Here is a 25739-nt window from a genome sequence, read left to right as displayed (position 1 = left end):
TCATAGAGAGCTAGGCATTGAAATGTACCCTGTAATGTGATGTTTATTAGCCAGTTTAGACTTGTTCTTCGGCGGGAAAACGGACACAAAGAGCTGTTGAAGGCTGGACTATGACTATACAAACTGACCTATGAACTGTATCGTAACAGAAGAACCAGGAAGAAAAACCAATGGGATTATGCCAACTAGTTCTATTGTATTGCCTATCTCTGGAAGAGTACATAACCAAGCGCTCTGAATCTGGTAGTTAGTCATCTTCTTTCTCTCTTTGACGAAGGCTTCACGTTTGATGCCAGGAATCTGGATCCAGAGCGCATGCGTATGTATTCGACTGTACCTTGTGATTGTATAATTTGTTTGCGCTAATTGTATTTAGATCACAGCGTGTAACTATCTGCTTTTTGGTGAATAATATCTTTTTGTGCTTTGGAACCACAATCCAAGTCTGGAAAGCAATTATTTCTTGTGCGACTTATAACGCTAAATAGTGACAATTAAGGTGTATAAATCATTAGCAATTTATAGTTGGGGGCTCGTAGAGTGAGATCACGCTGCCAATTTACACGCTAACACACGTTTATCGATTTCTCAGCAAAGATTAGGGGCCATAATCAGGAAAGAACGCATTGTGCCTTTGAATACCTGCTACCACTTGATGCTGAGAGACCGCTATCCGTTATTGTGTGAGTTTAAGGTGCGCTGATTAGAATCCAGGGACAAGGAAGGAAAAAGTTTGTTTTCCTTCGTTGATAAAGGTTCGTGTTAAAAAGGGGAAGTCGCACAATAGCATATGCAATGCATATTTCTTGTATTGCTGCCACGTGTTCAACGGTCATTGTATGTATAGCGTGATTGCTTGCTAAGACCTCTGCTTGCTAAGACCTCTGAATTATACTGCTATATTAAGGGAAAAAGGTTTTATTTTCTGTACAGAAAAGGAGTGTATAATTGAAACATGTGATTACAGAGTAGAGGCTACTGTCTGTTAAGCCTAAGTGTGAGTGGAGGTTACTGTCTGTTAAACCTCCGTGTAAACTCGGTAGGTGCCCGACGGGGCAGCACAAACTACTGGGCCAGTGTACAAAGCAGGTACAGTCAGGTGCATAAATATTGGGACATTGACAGAATTTACATATTTTGGCCTCTATTCACCATCACAATGGCTTTGAAATGAAACAAACAAGATGTGCTTTAACTGCAGACTATCAGATTTAACTTTTTAAGGGGCCAAAAGTAATGGGACAAACTAAACAATCCTAAATCTAACTTTCACTTTTTAATACTTTATTGCAAATCCTTTGCAGGCAATTACAGCCTGAAGTCTGGAACGCATAGACATCACCAGATGCTGGGTTTCATCCCTGGTGATGCTGTGCCAGGCTTCTACTGCAAATGTCTTCAGTTCCTGCCTGTTCTTGGGGCATTTTCCCTTCAGTTTTGTCTTCATCAAGTGAAATGCATGCTCAATCAGATTCAGGTCAGGGGATTGACTTGGCCATTGCATAACATTCCACTTTTTAGCCATAAAAAACTCTTTGGTTGCTTTTGCAGTATGCTTTGGGTCATTGTCCATCTGCACTGTGAAGCGCCGTCCAATGAGTTCTGAAGCATTTGACTGAATATGAGCATATAATATTGCCCTAAACACTTCAGAATTCATTCTGCTGCTTTTGTAAGCAGTCACATCATCAATAAATACAAGGGAACCAGTTCCATTGGCAGACATATATGCCCACGCCATGGCACTACCACCACCATGCTTCACTGATGAGGTGGTATGTTTTGGATCATGAGCAGTTCCTTTCCTTCTCCATACTCTTCTCTTCCCATCACTCTGGCACAAGTTGATCTTTGTCTCATCTGTCCATAGGATGTTGTTCCAGAACTGTAATGGCTTTATTAGATGTTGTTTGGCAAACTCTAATCTGGTCTTCATGTTTTTGAGGCTCACCAATGGTTTACATCTTGTGGTGAAACCTCTATATTCACTCTTGTGAAGTCTTCTCTTGATTGTTGACTTTGACACATATACACCTACCTCCTGGAGAGTGTTCTTGATTTGGCCAACTGTTGTGAAGGGGTTTGTCTTCACCAGGGAAATAATTCTTCTGTCATCCACCACAGTTGTTTTCCGTGGTCTTCCGGGTCTTTTGGTGTTGCTGAGCTCTCCGATGCGTTCTTTCTTTTTAAGAATGTTCCAAACAGTTGATTTGGCCACACCTAATGTTTTTGCTATCTCTCTGATGGGTTTGTTTTGATTTTTTAGCCTAATGATGGCTTGCTTCACTGATAGTGACAGCTCTTTGGATCTCATATTGAGAGTCGAAAGCAACTGATTCCAAATGCAAATGTCACACCTAGAATCAACTCCAGACCTTTTACCTGCTTAATTGATAATGAATTAATGAGGAAATAGCCCACACCTGTCCATGAAATAGCTTTTGAGTTGATAGTCCCATTACTTTTGGCCCCTTAAAAAGTGTGAGGCACATATAGAAACCGTTGTAATTCCTACACCGTTCACCTGATTTGGATGTAATTACCCTCAAATTAAATCTGAAAGTCTGCAGTTAAAGCACATCTTGTTTGTTTCATTTCAAAGCCATTGTGGTGGTGAATAAAGGCCAAAATCTGAAAATTCTCTCAATGTCCCAATATTTATGCACCTGACTGTACATTGTGGTTTAGGTTATCGAGAAACAAGGGTTTTTCTCGGTCCGAACACCCATTAATCGCAAAGTCCATTGATCAGTTAGGTTCCATGGGCAGCGCGATCAGACCGCATGATTATTTAAATTGTGATTGTGAAGTGGGTGTCGTGGGAGTGAAACTGCTGGCAAGGTTAGTTGTAGTAACTTCTAAATGCTACCAGTTGGGAGTAAACTCGAAGTAGGAAGCTAGTGGTGAAGCTTGGGGTAAAATTCATCACAAGTAAAATAATACGCTAGGCGGTTACTTTACTCTTCGTGTAATACACACGGATCATAACGTAGAGGTAAAGTGGGGTATAGCGGGAAGGAGCGAGCGGCTGAAGCTTGGTTTAATACAGCCGCAAGTAGAATAATTTACAATAGGTGGTTAGTCTGCTCCTCGTTGTGCAAGCCGACTGTAATGCCAGGCGGATTAGCTGGGTATAATGGGTGGGAGTGAGTGAACGTTGCTCATTGAAAATCGTTCACCAGTCGAAATTCTCTAGAGATTGCTAAGCGTTTTCCCAGATGGGTGCGAAGCCATCTCTAGTAATGGTTGATGATGCGCTGCAGATGGAAGGATCGGCCAGGTATGTTATGTTTAAAAAGTATGGTGCATACGCTACAGCGTATTGCGACATATGGGTCAAAATGGCCAAGAAATGTAGAACACCTTTTCCTAATATTGGTAGCTTTGATACGGAGGTTCTGAACAATCTCAGAGACAGTATATGTTTAGTGAAGTCTCTGAAGAAAAGAGTAAAGTTTAATGATTGCTTGAAGTTGTTGCAGCACAAGGGGGATATGTGGCTTAGCGGTGTGCACACGACGCAAACTAGCGTCTCGTGCACGACGCAAGGGAGTGCGCATGCAAATAGCATTGTGTGTGCACTGCAAAGTAGCACACACGCACAGCAAGGTAGCGTTGCAGAAGGTAATGTCAGTAGTTCACGCGCACCACCGCCGCCCTATGCGGATAGGGGTGAAGGTACAGTCGGTGTAAAAACTCATAAAAATGTAACAAGTAATTTGTACCCTCTTCTAATTAACCATAGGGAACACGTTTATGATGTAGATGATGAACCTGTTGTGATGTCCGCTCTCTCCCATGTTGCACAAATGTTAAATGTACCACCACAGCAAGCAAAGGTAGCCGCCCTGCTAGTACCAGAAATGGAGGTAGCCCCACCTGTACAGGAAGTACTAACCCCCGCTTTAACAGTAGCGGAGATTACTAATACCATACATAGTAGCAGTAGGCTGAACCCTCAACTCGGTAATCAAGTCAAAGGTAGCATTATGGCAGGCATCCATCCCATCCGGACAATAACTGTTCCCAACGGGAATCCGGATGCACATGGTGTAGTAGCCATAAGGGACGTAGCAATGCATTGTCCATGGACAAGAGCAGAACTATGTTCCATAATAACAGATTTCCCTGACCCTAGGAAAGAACTAGCAAAGTGCCAGAGATTTGTAAAGGATTTAGGTAATGCTCATGAGCCAACCAATAAAGATTGGCGAGTGGTATTACGGGCATGTCTTCCACACAATACTGATGTGAACAAGTTTATCACGGCCTGTGTATTGGATGGAGATAGTCCCATAACTGATGCACATAATCAGGACAATACATTGTTACCCAATTGGCTGTATTTTTCCCATTAATTGTTAACTGGAGTAAAATCTTCACGATAAAACAGAAGGAGAGTGAGTCTGCAGCAGATTATTTTAACAGAGCGCTGCAGACTATTACCCAATACACAGGTATAGAGGACATAAAAGACAACACTCATCACAGGGAAATGACAATCACAGTGCTTATGGTTGGTCTTAAGGACACTCTAAAAGCCAGGGTTCAGACCTCACTTCCTTGGTGGAGGGGAGTTACAGTGGACACCCTCAGGGAATCTACAATTGAACATGATAAAAACATCAGCTCTGGAAGAAATGCAAATATCACCGCAGAATTCTTACCACACTCAGCCACAATACACTCATCCCATACAACCTCCAAACCCTTATCGCTATACACAACCACAATTTTTCCTCATTCCCCAATCCACACAACAACAACCTTTCACAACTCGTCAACGACGAAGGTGTTATAGGTGTAACCAGGAGTGCCATATAAGTACTGTAAGGCTAAGAAATGGGAAACACCAAACCAGGTAACACTGACATACCTACAGAAGGGACACCCACAACAGAAAGGACAATTCCAGCCATCACCTGCTCACATCACAGCAGTGAATGCTTTGCTGGAAGAAGATAGTCAGCTCTAGGGGTCAGGTCACACCTGTAGTCTACAGTCAGTCAGGTTAACTGGGGATGTTAGAGAAGAACCTGTAATGTTAATTGATGTAGCTGGTACTAAACATGCTTTTCTTGTAGACACAGGGGCGACCAGATCAGTGATAAAATCTCCATCTAATTTACAGGTGACCAGCGAAACAGTACCAGCATGGGTGTAACGGGTAAAGTGCAACACTATCCTTTAACCAAATCTGCAGAGGGTACTATCGGTCCATTGCATACCAGGCACGCCTTTCTCCTGGCAGCAGCGGCCCCTACTAACTTACTGGGAAGGGATTTGTTATGTAAAATGGGATGTGTCATTTATTGTACCCCTGATGGTATATTTCTAGATATCCCAGAGAGAGTTGCGCATGAGGTGAGGGATATATTGGACACTCCCCAAAGATTAATGTTTCACTCTACTGTTTCAGATAAAAATCCATCTCAAGTAGAACAAATGTTATCTCAGATACCGGGATGCCTCTGGACCAAAGATGGACAGGACACTGGATTGATGGCAAACATAGCTCCCAAGTGTAGCCAACAGTCCCATCTTTCCTGTGAAGAAGAGTGGTGGGAGGGGTTATAGGCTGGTACAAGACCTTAGAGGGGTTAATAAGGTAGTAGAGAGCCAATTCCCCGTAGTGCCGAATCCAGCTGTCATTCTCATGCAGATCCCACCAAATGCAACCCATTTTACTGTCATTGACCTCTGTTCTGCCTTCTTCTCTGTCCCTCTCTGTCCCTCTTCATCCTGTCAGTACCTATATGCATTTACATACAGGGGGGTACAATACACATGGACACAATTGCCCCAGGGCTTCATAGACAGCCCCAGTTTCTTCTCCCAGGCCTTACACGACTATTTACAATCTTTTCAACCGGCCAATGGATCTGCTCTAATATAATATGTGGACGATTTATTGTTGTGTTCTGATTCGTTTATGTCATGTTTAAATACTAAACTTTTATTGCCTCATCTCTCACAAACAGGACACAAGGTTGCTAAGGACAAACTACAGCCATGCCAGTCCATGGTTAAATACTTGGGACATTGCCTAACCCAGGGGTTACGACATCTGACCACTGACCGAATCCAGGCCATACAGACCATGACACTGCCGCATACGTACCTTCTTGGGAATGTGTGGATACTGCAGAATGTGGATCCCAGGTTTTTCTATTTTGGCTTTACCATTACAGGACCTAGTCTCTTCATCAAAGCCCGATCGTGTCATGCACACAGAGGAAACAGAGCAGGCTTTCCTTAACCTTGAGGATAGTCTGACAAGAGCACCTGAATTGGGAATACCTGATTATGAAAAACCTTTTGATTTGTACTGTACGGAAGCTAATGGTTGTGCAGCAGGTGTCCTCACACAAAAACATGGTGATGCCAGTAGGCCTGTAGCATACTACAGTGCACAATTGGACACTGTGGCAAGATCACTCCCAATGTGTTTAAGAAGTGTAGCAGCAACTGCTCTATTGGTCAGTAAGAGTGAGGATGTAGTATTAGGCCATGATATGATTGTCTATACTCCCCATGCTGTATCTGCTTTGCTAAATTCTTCCCAAACCAGACATGTCTCCTTAGCTAGGTTCACGAAATGGGAACTAGCCCTAATAGCACCTGCAAACATCACCATTAAGCGGTGTAGTACGTTAAACCCAGCAACGTATTTACCATATGTGCTACAAGATGCACAAAGGGTGGAAAGAGGTGAGTCGCTGGCGAAAGGTGAGTTCTGCAGGTATATTGATGCTCATGATTGTATGGAATATCTGAATCAGACCTTTACTGCAAGACCTGACATACACCTTTAGAAAATGTAGATGTGACATTTTACACGGATGGGAGTTGTCATAGACAGACTGTCACTGGAGAGTTATGTACAGGTTTTGCTGTTGTAAATGACGAAGACATCATAGAAGCCGAACCTCTTGGTCCACCTCACTCGGCCCAAGTGGCGGAGCTGGTGGCACTAGTAAGAGCGTGTGAATTAGCAGAAGGCAAATCCGCTAATATCCACACTGACTCTAGGTACGCCTTCGGGGTAGTACATGATTTTGGTGCTCTATGGCGTCTGAGAAATTTTATGACAGCAGCAGGCACACCAGTAGCACACTCAAAACATATAAAAGGACTACTGACAGCGATCCAATTGCCTAAGGCAGTGGCTGTAATTAAGTGTAAAGCCCATACATGTGAGGACGATCTGGTATCACTGGGCAACAACAGGGCAGATGAAGCTGCCAAATGGGCAGCAGGGTTAAAAGTGAACATTCCAATTAACCAAATGATGTTTCAAACAATTGATATGCAGAAATTAATTGAGATGCAAAATTTGTGTTCCATTCAGGAAAAGGCAGTCTGGAGATGCAAGGGATGTGGGCAAGAAGCCTCAGGACTCTGGAGAGATGGACAAGGTAAACCAGTGGCTCCCAAGGTGTACTACCCAAGCTGGCTGAGGCAGCGCACGGTCTGACTCACTTAGGAAAGCAAGGTATGTGCAAATTGGTGAGAGCATACTGGTGTGCACCGGGTTTTTCTTCTCAAGTGGAAAAGAGAGCAATGTCCTGTTTGACCTGCTTGAGGAAAAACATTTGGAAAACAATCCCTACTGAGCCATCCCACATTCCTCCGACCGACAGCCCTTTTCAGGTAATACAAATTGATTTCATCCAATTACCACCCTGCAGGAATCTCAAGTATGTATTAGTGTGCACTGATGTGTTTTCTAATTGGGTTGAGGCATACCCAGCTGCCACTAATACTGTTGCGTTTACTGCTAAGAAAGTAATTCAGGAGTTTGTATGCAGATATGGTATCCCTAGAATTATTGAAAGTGATAGGGGTACTCATTTCACAGGTGATGTCTTCCAAAACATGTGCAAGTTGATGGGTATTAATAGTAGACTTCACACCCCTTACCGACCGCAAGCCAGTGCCAAGGTGGAGAGGATGAACGGTACTATTAAAAATAAATTAAGTAAGATCATAGCGGAAACTGGACTGGGTTGGCCAGAAGCACTACCACTTGTCCTTCATAGTATCAGGACAACTCCTAGACCACTTCTCAATCTGTCCCTCTTTGAAACACTGTTTGGTAGACAACCTCATTTGATTATAAGTCCGCAGGAAGATTTGAAAAGTAGCAACGAGGTTACTGTAAGGTATCTTATAACAATGAGTAAACAGTTAAAGCAGTTATAGTATAACTTGAAATTGTTGTCACATGATATGCCTGAAACAAACTGTCATGATGTTGAACCTGGAGAATTTGTTTTGATCAGAAATTTCTTGCGTTCAGGTTATTTGACAGATCGGTGGGAAGGTCCGTATCAGGTGTTGCTGATGAGTACAACTTCATTGAAAGTGGCAGAGAGAGACACCTGGGTCCATTCCACTCACTGTAAGAAGGTCAACCAACCGGTGGAGAGACAAGACGGAATCGAGGCAGATAACGTAGACCTGTCAATTGCGAGTCTGTTCCGAGAGGATTAAAGGTTACAGTGAGATACCTGAGCTAAAGAAATTTGTAGATCATTGTTTTCAGCAATGGAGTGGTCTGCTGTGGTTATCTTTGTGTTTTCTCCCAGAGTTCTCATTATCCTGGGTTGTTTCGGGATCTCTGGTTTCTGTGATGGAGGACAGAGGACGGAGAGGGGAGCTGATGGTGATATCGATGGAGTGGAGTTGAAAGAAGGAGCAATACAGTCACAAGGGCGGTTTCTGACCAAACCCAGGACAGTAATTGTTAAGAGATCTGCTATGTTGGAAAGTCGGAGACAGTGTTACGGTCTATCGTCTGAGGATTATTGTATGTGTGAGTTTTGTGGGTCCGTAGTCGATGAGAGATGCATCCAACCGTGCCAGCCTAAGTATAACCTGTATTGGGGTGGGTATCCTTTAGAGGATTATCATACTATGGTGGGCAAAGTTTTAAATCAGACTGACTGTTGGGTGTGTTCTCATGTGCCTCAGGGACAGCATAATGTAGGGTTAGTGCCGTTCCCATTAAATGTCTCTGAGGTCTTAGAACTGCAAAGAGGGGATGCACTGGATGGAAAATTTTAAACTCCACCAGTACCAAGTAGATAAATCACTTTTATGTTTGAACATCACCAACTTCAATAAACCAGGAAGTTGGGAGGTGACGGGGAATAACCAGATAATGACCGTCTCACTAAGAGCTGATAGTGAACCTATAAATGTTGAACTTTTACGCACAATTAGACTAGGTGGAAGACACTTCCGGTATAAATATACACTAAGTTCCACCAAAGAAATGGTTGGTAGAGTACCAGAAGGGTATTGTGCCAAGGTATTACAACCAGAAACTTGTATGAGTCAAATGGGAGAACCTGAAATAGGATCACTTGCTAGGGAAATGTGTGTGATGATAATGATGTTTACTATTCCTTATGTTCTCCCCGATGATGTATATTTTATATGTGCAAGGAAAGCGTATAAGTGGCTCTCTCCGAGTTCTGAAGGTTTGTGTTACCTGGGAAGAGTAGTTCCAGAAGTTATGACCCTTACACATGGTGAAATGCTTGGTATTCATAAAATCACACCATCACCATATCTTCACACACAGTATGAACATAGAGACAAAAGAAATATGATACCTGGTGATGTACATAAAGCCACACAGTTAATTAGTGAAACAACTGGCTTTCAAGTTTTAGTTGCATTGGATCCCACCAGGATCGCTCGGGGTACACTAAATTTCAGATATATCCAAGATCTTGCTAAATTAATAGATAATATCACCGAGATGTATGATGACACGTTCAGGTATACAGGTAGGGAGTTACAAGCTTATAAGAAGAACTTGTGCAACATAGATTAGTATTAAATTATTTAACAGCTGTCACTAGAGGCTATTGTGTGACCTTAGCCACCCAATTTGGTGTAAAGTGTTGCACATACATCACAAACGATACTAGTGACCCCAAGGAGGTGATAGACCGGAAGATGGCTGAAATTCTGCAGTTAAAATGGGAATTTCGGAAGAACCATAATGCTTCAGTGGCTGAAGTAGAGGAGAAGGTAGAGGAATGAGTTTCTTGGTTGAACCTAGTGAAATGGTTCTCCGGTCTAGGAGAGTGGGTCCAGGAAATGGTTGCTAGTATAGGTAAACTCCTGATCCTCATATTGGTTGTCATCATAGTAATTGGCTTATGTGTCAAATGTGTTCTTACTGTGTTGAAATGTGGAAAATGTAAAGATAAGGTAAATCGAAGGAATGAAATTATGATGGTTATTAGTAGTAACAATATGAATACTGAGGTAAATGTAGGACTGCATTACAACCCTGAACTAGAATGTACCATCAGATGATGTATAGATTTAGACATGCATGAAATGTATTATGAAATGTTATTTTTAAACATCTTAAATAATGTAAGTCCCTATCCCCTCCAAGACTTCCTTTATAGGTTACATGCATCCCCACATCTATCCCATGATCTCCCAAGATCCACGGTGTGTGTATAAGGGTAGTATTATGTCCCTCCCAGAGACTCATTATTGATGGTTTAAGAACCACCTTGTTCCATCCCATAATATAACATTAAATAATATGTCATAGTGTAATCCTAAATTAAATTTTAAAATCAGAGTGTGATAGCATGTTGTTTGCTATCAAAGGGTGGACTGTCGAAGCTGGATAATTGGCTGAGACAGAATCTGTTAAAATGAAAATCTGCAGAACGCTATTTTGCGAATGGCAACAAGACACCATTTTGCGAATGGCCTCTCAACGTCATTTTAGCGAATCTCACACAATATCAGTGCATACGGCGATGCTATTATTTAGCGTCGTGTGATTCCCACGCAATAGAACAATGTTAAAAGTTCTCATTATATAAATACATACATTTACTAAAACATAATATGAACAACCCTGCAAAACACGTACCACGGTGTACTTCACAAACACGTAGACGCACAATGCTAATTAGCGTCTTTTCTTAATATCCATACACTTACACACTGCACACTTACATAAAAAGGTTCCCTAGCATTAAGGTTAATATTCAAGGTTTTATTCATTATTAAGATCTCAGGTTTAGTACATGATAAGCAGACCGTGTTTGGTGCTATTCTAAACCACTGTTTATTTGCAGATCTCCGGTTCCATCGGCAGGGAGATTGCAACATGTGTCTGCAAATTATGGATCATAGAGAGTTAGGCATTGAAATGTACCCTGTAATGTGATGTTTATTAGCCAGTTTAGACTTGTTCTTCGGCTGGAAAATGGACACAAAGAGCTGTTGGAGGCTGGACTATAACAATACAAACTGACCTATGAACTGTATCGTAACAGAAGAACCAGGAAGAAGAACCAATGGGATTATGCCAACTAGTTCTATTGTATTGCCTATCTCTGGAAGAGTACATAACCAAGCGCTCTGAATCTGGTAGTTAGTCATCTTCTTTCTTTCTTTGATGGAGGCTTCACGTTTGATGCTGGGAATCTGGATCCAGAGCGTATGCGTATGTATTTGACTGTACCTTGTGATTGTATAATTTGTTTGTGCTAATTGTATTTAGATCATAGCGTGTAACTATCTGCTTTTTGGTGAATAATATCTTTTTGTGCTTAGGAACCACATTCCAAGTCTGGAAAGCAATTATTTCTTGTGCGACTTATAACGCTAAATAGTGACATTTAAGGTGTATAAATCATTAGGAATTTATACATACCTCTCAGAAAGCTGTCCTGATTAGGACATAAATCAGGACAGTTAATAGCTATGCATTCACTATTTTTAATCAGATAGTAGGTCACATCAAAGCTAATATAATAGAAATCACAGTCATGCCATTCAGGGTTGGTTTACTTGTGATGTCATGGATCACATGATCCACAATCCAGCTTCTCGTGAACCCAAATATATTGCATTCACAAGACCTTTTTGTACCTCCCCTCTATACAACGGCATTTGAATGGATAGCGGAGTGTAGTACAGGTCTTACTGTTTAATTATGGATTGGCTGCAAGAAATATACAGTTTATTTTTAGCTTTTACTAGATAACCTGTGGAATATTTACAAATAAACAAGACATTAATATCTACAAATTATTAGTTATCAATAAAAATTGTATTTTCCCTTTTTTATTATAAGCAATAACCAATACGTACAGCAAATGATTGTACATTTACAAGTAACTTCAATCTACAGTAGAGGGAAAATTATCCCTTGTATTGTATGTTTATTCTCTATGGTGCCGACACAATTACACACAAGCTGCTGCTGGAATGGCTTCCAGTGGCTTTGCGGGATTTGTCTCTCGCTTATTTTCTGATTGTGGTTATGTACACAATCTCTACCTAGGAACCTGCTAAAATCTTACACTGATCTGTATGGTATAAGCTTGTGCCATCATTTATGATAGTTTGCATTTTGTTTAAGTCAGGCAATCTGCATTTTATGAATGACACTACCTCCTGTTATCCACTATAACTTCCTGTCATCCATAAATCATACATCCTCCAGTATCCTGCTTCACTTTTCTTCCTGGTTCAGTCAGACAAAGACCTACCTTGATTTCTAGTTTAAACTGTTGAAATGCAGAAATTTGGTCTAATTTTTGGTAAAGGCCTGGTAGCTCCGGAGGTATATTTCCAAGTGGTGGGATCAAAACCTGAGGAAACAAAATGTTTCTTTTATAGGTCTAAACAATCAAGAGCATTTTTACTTATTATCCATGTATTGATGTATATTTCACATATGTTTCTATAGTTCCCCATGTGAAATTGTAAATCTGCATACATTTTTAAATATTCTTTATTTATTTTATAAAACAAACAATTAACTTTTTGCAGACAAGCAAAACATTAGCAATGTACATAAATGAGCAACATAAGAATAAAAACAGCAATGAAAATGCAATCCATCAGACATATTGGGCTCAGTTCAATTGAACGCAAATTAAATAGCGTCGGGAGGGAGCTTCCGGAGCTATTCAACACTGCGCGCTATTAAGGATTTCTTCTCGCACCCCTCCAAGGATGCGAGCAGAAACCCGACAAAAGTACAGGCGCGATGCTGTTTTCTGCCCTTAGCGTGGCGGATACAGCATCGCGCCGGGAAGTTTAGTCAGAGAATGCCTGTTCACATGACTAAACACCCTTTTTAAGGCGCGAGGGGCGGGAGAACGGGCATTCTCCGACTTAGCGCACAGAATTGAATCGTTTCGGGTGCTCCCTCCCCGCGCTATTTGACTCGCATTGAACTGAATCGAGCCCATAGAGGCGTATTTATAACCATTATTTTTACTAAAACAATGTGAAAATGGCTATTTTCACACACTTTTTACATGAAAAACTACTCCAATCCCTTCAATTCACATATTTTTAGTAAGCAGATCACATTTCCCATACATGTAATAAAATCTGCCTGAAATTTACTAATAATAAATTGTAAAAAAAAATACCAGGGAAAGCCCTGTGATAATAACACCATTGATCTGAGATGTGGATTGTGATAAATATGCCCCATATATTGTAGTATGCACATATGTACTGTACATAACAAACTGCTGGGTCAGGCATGAGTCTGCCTTAGATAGCAATTGAAATGATGCTGTGCTGAGGGAATCCAAAATTAAAATACATCATTAAAGGCCTACATCACTTCTTGCCCAATCAAATAATACATAAGTTACATGGGACGTACAAGGCCCCAATACACTAGTGACAGATGGTCACAATTCTCCGATCCCCAGAGGTCAGTTTTGGGGTATCAGTGAAATTCAACATGTTAAATTTTACTGATTTGTAGATCACGATCAAAATATGATTGCGATCAGCAAATCAGGGTTTTTTAACATGTAGAATTTCACTGATGCCCCAGCGATCATTGATGGCCACCGGTTGGCATTTCCGTCTGGCGGATCGCGGTTTCAGGTCCGATCGGGAGAACGGTGAATCGGCCGGCAGATGTATGTGGCCCTTAAGATATGGTGATATAAAAGTATCAAGTGTATGAGACATTACTCTATAATCTGTTTTCAAATGGCAATGACCTTATAGAACTAGAACGTTTATGCTGTAAATCTATATTTTAACCACACCATTTGTAGCCAAATGCACATTAATGGGGCACGGCAAAGTATGCGTACAACGGTTACACGAATATGTAAAATTAGCTTGTTACACAAAACCTGCTGCGGAGATTGGAAGTGTTAGAATTACATTACAGCAAACATATATGTAGTGCACGGATGGATGATGGTATCCTGAAAAAACCTATACCAGACATATAAGCTTTGGTTAAGAGAGCTATACAGTAAATACATATACAGTAGACCTTATCTTCTAATTAATGTGTGTAGGGACCACAACCAACGATTGATACCAATACATAGCACCACAAACGATAAATTTCCTCAAGATGAATTGCCTACTATACTGTATATTCCACCGACATAAGCCCATTGCACAGAGATACCATTTCCAGACATACAGGCATTCAGTATACTGCACAAAAATACCCCATTTCACGATTTCACAGAGATTACTGCCAGCCAAATATTTCACAGATATCTGGCCACCAGGATCGGACTGGCCTACAGAGGTACAGGGGAAAGCCCCGATGGGCCCACCTGCCTTAGGGCCCCACTCCATCTTTTAATGTCAAGCTCCAAACCATGCACTGAAATTATACATCGTTTCTCAATTAGAGGGTCAGTTATCTGGAAGAGCAGGCACATGGATAAACATGGGTGATTATTACGCTTCTATAGAAACTACACCAAGCATCGCCCTCGTGACAATCAAAATTAGTAGGTAGATTAACAGATCTTCTGTTTTCTTGTGTGAAAATAACATTTAAAATATAGCATATTGATAACTAAGAAAGTAGACGGAAAAAAATTCAAATAAATAAATAAATAACCGACACTTACGTCATCAGTGGTAATAACTTAGATAACTGAACCTTTTTATTTTTACATAAAGGCATGTATTTACGGGGATCCCTTATTAAATGTAGAGTGCATTAATGTGGTATATACACATACATACATAAATACATACTGTACATACATACATACACATATACCCTCTCTAATGTCTCTAATGGTAGGCAAGGCTGTAACAAGGGGTGTGCAAGCAGTGCAGTGGCAGGGCCCTGGAGGCACCATCGCTGCCCCATGGCCCCTGCATCTGGCTAGCAGGGTGCCTGGAACACCCTGCTGCCAGTATCACGGCTTTAGTGTTGCCCAGAGCATCCTTTGAACGCTCTAGACAGGCACCCTGCAGCCTGTACATCCACTTGGAGTGTCTTCAGGCAGTGCCATCCATGCTTCCCAGTCCTGGCGGCCTGCCTCCTCAACTCGAGGTCATGATGTCATGCACTCAGGGGCGGCACAGGGCACACTGCCGCTCTGTTACAACACTGTCTGGTGACACCCGCTGTGGTAATTGACCACACCCATTAAGCATGGACCCCTACCACTGCATTCCTCCTTAGGTACTTTATGCCCCAGTCTGACTTTACACAAATACCCCTGCCAATGCAATTGCTGCCCATATTTTCAACAAAGATCTACCAATCTGAGTCCCATCAAACACCACCCAGGGCCTCCCTCCTGTCTTTAATATCCAGGGTAACTCACCCTAGAACCCCTAGGCAGCAGGTAAGTGATGTTACGGTACCAGAAGAAAGTCCAGCTGCCAGGGGCTGCCAAGGACATTCATCTCTACCTCTCGACACACAACCTCTCTGTGGACGTAATTCAATTCAGCGTGATGCTGAATAGCCCCGGAAGGGAGCTCCCGGGGCTATTCAATTCAGCGCGCTGTTAAGTCAGAGAATGCCGGTTCTCGCGACTTCACCTGGGTGTTCAGTCGCGAGAACCGACATTCTCCAATTAAAGTACCGACTGCGAGGCTGTTAGCGCCGCGCTAAGCCAAAAAACAGACGCGTGGCCGGCACTTTTGACGGATTTCTCCTCGCATCCCCAGGGGGGTGTGAAAAGAAATCCTTTAGCCTGTCCAAACGTCTCGTTGAATTGAATTCATCGCTTTGATTTGAATTCCCCCCTATATCACACACTCCCTGTTAATTCAGAACTATTATTATACTACTAACCTGGTTGATAATGAAAATAAACCCATTTGTAGTTGGAATGTCAACAGCAATGACACTTGCGTTGTTAACGGTTAGATTCTGAAATAAAGAATGAACAAAGCCTGAATTTCCTCGGCAGTGAAAGTCATTGCTATAGAGTGGGTGAGTAAATTTTACTATACGTTATCATATGACTTATAGATAAGATGCAGTTAGTTATGTTAAGGGGGGTATCCACTTAGCGATGTTAACAAGCGATTGCACGATAACGTCCTTATCGTGCAATCGCTTGCAAATCGCGCATACATCTCGCATGCATCGAGCATGTTTTGGTCGGAAAAAAACAGCGATGCGCGTGCCCGCTGGTCGTTTCTGACATCTATCATCGCCTGTACGTGCTGGTTCAGGTTCAGCATGTGCGGGGATGATGGATGATGGATGTGCCTAGACTGAACAAGTGAACGTTCAGTGTAGGCACATCACTAGACATGGAAACGACAGCACGATTACAATGTCGTAATCGTGCTGTCGTTTCCATGTCTACAAGTGGATATGCGGCATTGGGCTTTTTGTGTACTGAGGGATTGCGGAAAATATTTACCCCATTCATTATTTTTATCTCCCACTTTGTCCTGGGGTCAAGTGTAGCTAATTCCTGGCCACTGTGTTGCTTCAGATGATCAGAGGTGAAAGCTTGCCGTAGAAAGTGTGCTCTGTGGTGATCGTACACATTACTGGTATTAGACATATAAATGAACGCAAAAAATGCACAGAACACATATCAGTTAACATATTAAAATAATTTTAATGTAACGTTACTATTATATACAAAAAGACAATGGGCCAAATGTAACAGCCCACGATTTGCAGGAGGCGGTGCAAGTCCGCCAAGATAGTTTAAAGGCAAAACAGTTGGTCCAAGTACCCCAAATCGTGGGCTATGTGTACTATAGCATACCCATTAATTAATTAATTTCATAACTAGGAGTATTTTACCTCATAAAAAAAGGGAACCTGTAAGGATTCGTCCAAAACTGTATATCCTTCTGTGTCAGGGCTCCAAAGGCTGCTTCAGAAGGGACAAGGGCAGTAACATTGTTTGGAATCTTGAATTTCGACAACTGTTTTATCAGGAAATATAACAAACATGTTATAATCAGGCAACAATATTATCTTTGGTGTTAGGAGGCCATGGCCAATGGGCAGGGGAGCAGCTGGGGGGAGGCACCAGAAGGGTAGTGTGGGTTGCAGTCACTCAAGCTGCAATCCCGGGTTAGGCACTAGGGGGAAGGTTAGGGTCAGGCACAAAAGGGAGGGTTAGGGTAGGGAGAGGGTTAGAATACTGACCGACAAGTGTCGGTATTCTAAACCTGTCGGGATGCCGGCGTCAGGATTCTGACCGCCAGGATCCCGAGCGCAGGCATCCCGTACCCATCCCGATTGAGAACATCCAGGACAACAGTAAGCAAAAACAAATCACCATCTCAGGATGGTGATGACAGAACCTTTCAAAAAATCTTTATTCACAGAATTATTATTTTTTTAAAAAGAATTACAATTTAAAATTTTTTTTAATTATTAAATTAATTAAAAATTAATTAGGAAATGAAAAAAAAAACAGTTTTTGTTTTCTTTCATTAGTGGAACTGTCCAAATCTGGGCCTGTAAACCAGCTTAAACTTGCACACATCCACAAAGACAGGACCGGAGAAGCAGTAAATGAATGCCTCTCTTCATAAATCATGGTGACAAATAATCACACTTCTTGTCATGATAGAGGATGCAATGATAGAGGTTGCAATGACAAATACACCTATACATCGGCTTGTTATATCATCCTTTTAATTCGGGACACATGTGAATTACATAGGTTATGTGGCTGATTAAAACCAGGAGAAATGAAGACATAAAACTTAAAACAGAAAATGTATAATTTGTATGTGTCCAGAAGGGATTACAGTATATGACAAGCCTACTTATACACATGTTACCAGGGTTGGACTGGCCCACAGGGGTACAGGGGAAATCCCCGGTGGTCCGCCCTGCCTGATGGTTAGCCAAGCGTCTGTGGTAGCTGGCCATACCCCCTCTGGTGGATGACCACATCCTTTAAGCATGGGCCCTAACCACTGCATTCCCACGGTGGGCCCTTCATGCCCAGGTCCACCACTGCCTATTACTGCCTACCAACAAAATCAGGTTAATAATCTGAAAGCATTGCATATTAAACAAGCACACCATGACTCCATGCAAAAAATGAAGAAAACATGTTCTGTTAAGGAACTTATAAAGCTAGTAAGCAATCCATTTACAAAAGCTATTTTTGTTATTAAAGTTAATATTGAGTATAGTAATTGGAATAATGCTGCCCCCGACTTGAGACTGGATTACTTGCCATGGTTTATCAACATGACCAATAGCTATTTATACACAGGATTCATTTATTTTCCTCTTACATTTATTCTTAGAAGAGCAAAGCAGATATGGATACTCACATAAAGATCATTGATTGGATGGGGAAACACTAGCCACACTTGCCTACTCTCATGGAACATCTTGGGACTGCCCAGTGAAGTGGGTGAGATGGGGGTACGATGGCACGATTATCAGAGAACTGTGGCATATTGGCCCGGTCACTTCTTCAGCGACCCTAGATGCACAGCATTATGCTGCCTAAATGACAAGAAGCACCTGGCCCCGTGCCCCACAGTGATCAGCTGCATCTACTCTCTGGAGACTTTCAGAGCTGACAAGTATGACACTAGTGCCATTAAAGCGGATGATGGAGCAGGATTGGAATCATACAGGGCCAGATGCAGAGGTTCACGCTAAGTGCACGCAATGTCGATGTTCATGTAGTAAAGCGATTATTTGCTACTGCCATGCGCAAAATATTCTGCCATAGGACAGGTGCAAGTGTTGCTGCTGCACGTGGTGGGGTGTTTGAATCACAGGCGGTGTTACACCACGCAGCAGCACTGAAAGTGGGTGTTTCAGTGCTTGTATATTCAGGATCATGCTAGTACACAAGGGGAAGGTGGAAAGTAGCTTTTGCAGAGTAACGTCGCTCCATAGGTGGGAACACAATATTACCTTTAAAAAATTATTGAAAGTGTTCACATCTGGCATCCGCAACAGTTCCTAAAAAGATATAAAACATTTTAAAATACATGATAACACAATATCACCTAGCCACCAAACAGCAATATTATTTGAGAGTTTTGCACCAGTATTGACATGATAAACAACAGAAAACAGAATATTTGTTCTAACCAGATAAATCCTTAAGACATTATGGTATAGATGGCGCTGGAGGAGTCTGAGCACCAAAAGGTTAAAAAATCTAATAGCACAGGCTCCTCCTCCTCTATACCCTACCCCCTTCCCTAACTAATCAAACCCAAATGATAGAAGAGGAGAAAGGTATACACACACATGCACACATCACTGGAAGCATCTAGTCAGGGAAGAACTTTCAGAACCATCGGGAGCATCAGGGAGAGCAGCCAGTGTCCCACATGGAATCAGAGAAAGTGATTTACAAAAATCACGTTTTCACTTTCATCCATGGGGACACTAGAGACATTGGGGATGTCCAAAGCTGTCCATAAGTGAGGAAACAGTCCTGTGCTGTACATAACACTTTTTGCTCTAAAACTAGCATCCCTTAAGGTGTTAGAGTGATAGAATTTCAAAAAGGTGTGCACTGAGGACCAGGCAGCTGCCCTGCAGAGCTGCTGCACTAAAACGTTCTGTCTAGCCAGCCAGGAGATCTCCATTGACCTAGTCAGATGAGCTCTTACCATGTCCTAAACAGGCTAAGCTGCCAAAGCATAAGTGTCACGCTGGGAGGCGGGTTTCTGAAAGCTGAGGCCCGAGGCTGCGGGAGGAAACGGAGGCGAGGGGCCTGAATGTACGACCTCCGCCTGAATGTACGACCGTTGGCGAGACCTAGTCAAAAGTGCGGAATCTAACCCACGAGATGGTGTTCGCCAGTGACCCCGCCAGGTCGCGGTCCTTTCACTAGGTGACCAAAGCCTGCGGGAAAAAGGAGAGATGAACACTCGTGGCCCAAAGGGTCAGTGCCAGTAAGAGGCACGTAAGGACAGGGGTGGAACCCCTAGTTCGGGATACTGTACTTGAGGTACAAGGAAGTGTGCACTACAGACACACTCTACTGGGTTGCCGGTCAGAAGGAGTGCACCACGGTGCAATACTGTAGCACGTAGGTAGGGACCACAGAGTCCAGTAACGAGGTGGGTAGTTGTGCTGGAGCCAGTCAGAGATGATGACACTGGAGAGGTGGGTACGTATACCTACACTCAAGCTGTGATGGTAAAGCACTGGTGAAATGGATAGTATACTGCACACAGGCATCGGTGGTAACGCACTGGTGGATGAACGATATAGCTGCACACAGACTGAGGTGGTAAAGCACCGGTGAGATGGACGATATAGCTGCACACAGGCTTAGGTGGTAAAGCACTGGTGAGATGGACGATATAGCTGCACACAGGCTGAGGTGGTAAAGCACTGGTGAGATGGACGATATAGCTGCACACAGGGATAGATCACTGGAAGCAAGGGAACCTGGAACGAGAGACCACTAGTAACACTAGCAGCGACAATGGTTGTTCAGGCAACTACCTGATACACAGGAGCCGGATGTATACCCCTGGAAGCCCACTGATTGGTCCACAGCGTCAGCTGACCGGCCAGACTGTCAGGGAAGGAAGGCTAGTCAGAGAAGGAAGTGTCGTGGCGGCGCCCATGACGGAGATTCCGATCCCCGCGCACCAGGCCGCCCGACACACCAGCATCAGGGAGAATGCTCAGCACCTCCCACGTCGCTTTACCAGCCGCCCGACTGCCTGGGAAGTCAGAGGAAGCCGGCGGGACGGTAAGGGACGGCCGATCCTCGGCTGAACTCTGACAATAAGCCTGGCTTATGACCACCATTATCCATCAGGCAATGGTCTGCTTGGAGGCTGGACAGTCCCGCCTATGGACTTTATAGAGCACATACAAGGCATCTGTGGGATGCACATCCCTAGTTTGAACAGCCCAAACCACATCCAAGTAACATAGGGAGGACCTAGAATCTGGTTGATCCTTGTCTGGAAGGGAAGGAACCACTATTGATGTGGTAAAGGGACACAACCTTTGGTTAAAAGTTCACCATGGTCTGCAAGTGGAATATGAGAAGGGGAGTCCTGTGGGACAATGCACTAAGCTCCAAAAACCTGCTGTCTGAGGAGATAGCCAAAAGAAACACAGTTTTCCATGTCAAGAGATGAAGGTCCTCCATTTCCAAGGGGTCAAAAATAGACTTCTTAGGATCTGGAGCACAAGTCCCACGAGACCACCGGATGAACAAATGAAAGTTTGAGATGTGAAAGCCCCTGGAGAAAAGTCTGAATAGCAGAAAGGGTCACAATCCTCTTTTGAAAGAAAACAAAGAGACATAATGTACATTTTGAGAGAGTCAGAGCCCCAGGTCCAATCCTGTATGGATAAAGGTTAAGATCCTGGAAAGGCAAAAAAAATTAAGATAGAAACATGCTGTTCACACCATGAGAAATTAATTCTGGCATATCCAGGCTTTCTATCGCGAAGCATGGTCTGTACCAACACTTCGGAGTATCCCCTGGCTTTTAAGAGGACTGTCTCAACAGCAACACCATTAAAGTCAGATGAGGAGGACTGGTCTGAGAGGTAGACGCTGAGACAGACAACCAATATACTGAGGAGTTCCACATTCAAAGCCTTGCAAGGCCAGTCAAGAACCAGCATAATGGCCATCATCCTTTCTTGCTTTCTTTTTTCCTAAGACTTACTGGATGAGAGTGATCGGAGGAAAAATGTGAATGATCTTAGAATGGACAAGGTGTCCTCGAGAAATGCCTTCTTGATCTCAAGTTCTTGAGCAGTATCTGTCCACCTTGTGATTCATCCTGAAGGCCAACATGTCCACCACTGGCTGAACCCACAGCTCCACTAGCTGCAGGAAGACCTTGAGGTGGCAGGAAAATTGTCTACTCCTGGAAAGTAGACACCAAGTGCGCTGGAAGAAACTGTTTGGCCAACCGCATTAACCTGTCTGTTTTCCACATGTGTTTCACTGGTGTTTTATGTAAGTGACTGACATCAAATTGTCTAACTGCACCTTGACTGGAAGACCCTGCAAAAGAGACTGAGCCTGAGTTAGATCCAATTATATGGCCCGAAACTCCAGGATGTTTATGGGCAGCAAAACTTACTGCACAGACCAATGGACCTGAAAGCTTGTTTGTAGGATAACAGCTCCCCAAACCAAAAGACTGGCATTTGTGGTGATGAGAACTCAATCCTCAACATGAAAGGGACAGCCCCTAGTCAAGTGAGGGCTCTCCAGCCACCAGAGGAAAATGTGTCTCGCTCAGAAACTACTGGAAGATCTGGGACTGGATGTGGTGTTGGGTCCTACTGCATCTGGCCCGAAGTTCTCCTTGGAAGATCCATGAATGAAATTGAGGAAATTCCACCTTGTCGAAGGTCGACACCAATTTGCCTAGGACTCAGATGCAGAAGCCAACTGCACCTAGAAGTGATCTGATCAGGAACAGTAAGGAAAAAATCTATTCTGTGGGGAAAAAAACCCACTGAGTCTGTGTATCCAGCAAAGCCCCTAAGTGGACCATTCTCTGCAGTGGGACAAGGATTGACTTCCGAAGACTTAGAATTCACCACTGAAACTTCATCATGCGAATCACCAGGCGAAAGTGGCAGGTCAAGGTGTCCTGAGACTTTGTAGTGATTAAGAGGTTGTCCTGGAATGGGATGATCCTTATGCCAGGCTGTCAAAGAATTGCAGCCATAACAGACATCACTTTGGTGAATACTGGAGGAGCCATGGAAAGGCCAAAAGATAAGGCTTGAAACTGAATAGAGAGGACTGCAAACCATAGTAGATTGTGATGTCAATGCTAGGTTATAATAAGTAGGTATGCGTCTCTGATGTCTAGAAATGCCATGTAGTTTCCTGGTTACATGGCGTGAATGATGAACCTGGATACTGGGGACTTGAGAGACTTGAGATTTAACCACTTAACTGACAATTTTTTTTTCTAAAAACCGCTCAAAAATTGTTGGTTTTGTTATGAGTGAATTAGGTGAAGAACATCTATTTAAACTTATCCAAAATAGATTTTTAAAATATTTGTAATTTTTCCCCCCCTATCATTGGAACATCGGATCACCACCATTGGAACATCGGAAACATCGTGACCATCGCTACTTTCATTTCGACAGTGGCATCAGACACACTTTATGGGGCGGGGGGGAGGTTAATTAACTTTTTCTCAGTGGCTGCTAATCTCTGCAGCCGCTGGCTGGGGGGTCCTGTTGTGCTGACGAATTAGCAGTGATCGGCAGCACGAGAGAGAATGGGGGAGGGTGCAGGGAAGCAGAGTGGCCGGAAGGTCAGCCGCCCACACTGTTTATCTGACTGGGCGAAATATTGCGACCAGATCAGATAAAGCACTGCCTGGTGTGGTTGGAAAAATGCGACCATGCCAGGCAAGTGGTTAAGATGGGGCAAAAGGAGCTGTCCAGTTTCTACGTGAGGAAGAGGTTTAAATAGAAACCCCTGCAACACTGATGATAGGAAATAGGGGCAATGACGCTTGATGCCAAGAGAAAGCGAATGGACTCCTGCAAAGCCAAGGACTTTCTGGGGCCACTAAGAGGTCCAAAACATACCCCTGTGTCAGGGGTGTATCTTCCTATTGGCCAGGATGGCACTCGCCAGGGGCTTCGAAGGGTGTGTGGGGGCGCGCTGGCGCCACCCAGCAATACCACTAGTGGCCAGTTCAGTCTGTATAAAGTCTGTGCTGCTGCTGATCATTCAGTCAGAAGCATCAGCTCCGGACAACGAGGGAGGGGAGGAGGGGCGATCAAGCCCATTCAGCCACCACGGTGTCTGTTTACTAACTGCCAACAGGGGGGGTGCCAGTCCCTTACTTTGCCAGGGGTGCTTGGACCCCAAGATACACCCCTGCCCTGTGTTATAATGCCACTTACCAGCCGATGTTGTCAGAACCTGAGAAGATTCCCCCCCCCACAGCAAGATCCTCCAGGTAAAGGCTGGGCTTGTCATGTGGGCTTGGGGTTTGGATGTTGTCCCACCCAAGCCTGACGATCTCTAGACCAGCCTCTAGAGAAGGTCGCCTAACCACGACAGGAGGGCTGATATTTATGACTGCTCTGAGGCTGAAAGGAAGGACCCTTGGATTCTGGTCAGCTAAAGGAAGTAAGGATGTCTTTGAAGCTACCACAGACGCAATAATCTTTCCTAATTCTTTGCAGAAGAGTACCTACCCGTTGAAAGGAAGTGACTTTACTTTTTGAATTCTGTGTCTACTAGCCAGGTATGCAGCCAAAAAGCCCTTCTGATCATGATAGCCGATGCAGACACCCTTGCTGACAAAATCTATGAGTAAATTGCAGCCTCCTCGAGGTAGGTAGCTGCCTCCCTAATATTGTCTATTAGCGGAAGCAATTAGGAACAGGGAGTACCAGAATGCACACCGCTCTGAGGAGTTTGCCTATTTATTTTAGAACTATGATTACCCATACAGAAAGCAGGGCTGGAAGTAAAGCGGAAGCAGTTGCCATAATGAAAGACTTGAGAAAAAACTTGATCTTCCTAACAGTGGCATCTTTCAGTGTAGTCACATTAGGAAGTGGAGTAGTAGTTGTCTTCGCAAGGCGAGCTATGGGGGTGTCCACTGAAGGCAGAGTTTTCCACTCGGTTCTATCTACCGGAGGAAGCGGATAAAAATTTGTAAGCCATCTAGAAACCTGGAACCAATTAAGAGGTTTGGTCCGTTCAAATTTGCATCTGACTCAAAATGTTTATGAACAACAGACAAAAAATGTTCTCCTACAGAGAGTATTCTCCATGGCCTGAGGTACCCGTTTGTGTCCAGTTATTGAATTCAGGGGGTCTTAAATATTCATGGATCTAAATAGTCATGATTTCAATAAATTGGAAAATAGTTATATCTTAAACTATTGGTAATTTCTATAAATCTTCAATATGCATTTACTTATATGTTTTTACAATAAAAGCAAGTGTCTTGTTGGTTGCCATACTGTAGTTTAGTGCAAACTTTATACTGAAATTTGTTGTTAGTGAATAAGTTCTAGATTTTTATTGTAAATCAGTAGAGTTGAAAGTAATACCTTATACTAACCATTAACATATCTCCATAACAAGTGAAGCCGTTGCCCTCAAAACCTTCGAGGCAAGTACAAGTCCTCTCTCCTCCTGATGTTGGCTTACAAGTAGCCTAAGACAAGTGAAGGATTACACTAATTATTGAACGCATTGTTGTTTTTCAACCTAGGATTCTTTTTATTGAGACTGCATGTCAGATAATTTACAGTTGGTGTTACTGACCATTTCGTGACAGCCTCCATTATTTTCTAAACATCTGTTAACTGAGTCACAAATGTACCCATCACCAACGTATCCTTTCTGACAAGTGCAATCGTTCTGTTGAAAAAACAGAAATGAAAATTATCATTATTATTTTTTTGCCTAGTCCACAAATCCTAAAATCTTGGCTCAACTTCCATAATTTAGAAAGACTATTTGGGGTCATTCCGAGCTCAG

General features: G+C 43.0%; 1 protein-coding gene across 1 annotated transcript in view; it reads right to left on the bottom strand.

The window, feature by feature from the left end:
- The window catches only part of STAB1 (stabilin 1), a 490754-nt gene that overhangs the window by 347131 nt on the left and 117884 nt on the right, over nucleotides 1-25739 (bottom strand). The window contains exons 25-31 of the mRNA XM_088482458.1: nucleotides 25524-25619; nucleotides 25318-25413; nucleotides 19175-19222; nucleotides 17078-17202; nucleotides 16683-16794; nucleotides 16103-16180; nucleotides 12549-12650 (exon numbers count right to left, since the gene is read on the bottom strand). Coding sequence (XP_088338584.1) covers nucleotides 12549-12650; nucleotides 16103-16180; nucleotides 16683-16794; nucleotides 17078-17202; nucleotides 19175-19222; nucleotides 25318-25413; nucleotides 25524-25619 — 657 coding nt within the window. The remainder of the gene's footprint in view (nucleotides 1-12548; nucleotides 12651-16102; nucleotides 16181-16682; nucleotides 16795-17077; nucleotides 17203-19174; nucleotides 19223-25317; nucleotides 25414-25523; nucleotides 25620-25739) is intronic.

This window comes from Taudactylus pleione, unplaced genomic scaffold (genome assembly GCF_031769625.1).
Source record: "Taudactylus pleione unplaced genomic scaffold, aTauple2 ptg000289l, whole genome shotgun sequence".
Taxonomy (NCBI): Eukaryota; Metazoa; Chordata; class Amphibia; order Anura; family Myobatrachidae; genus Taudactylus; species Taudactylus pleione.
Note: the sequence above shows the minus strand (reverse complement) of the source record. Positions and strands in the feature narration are given on the sequence as shown.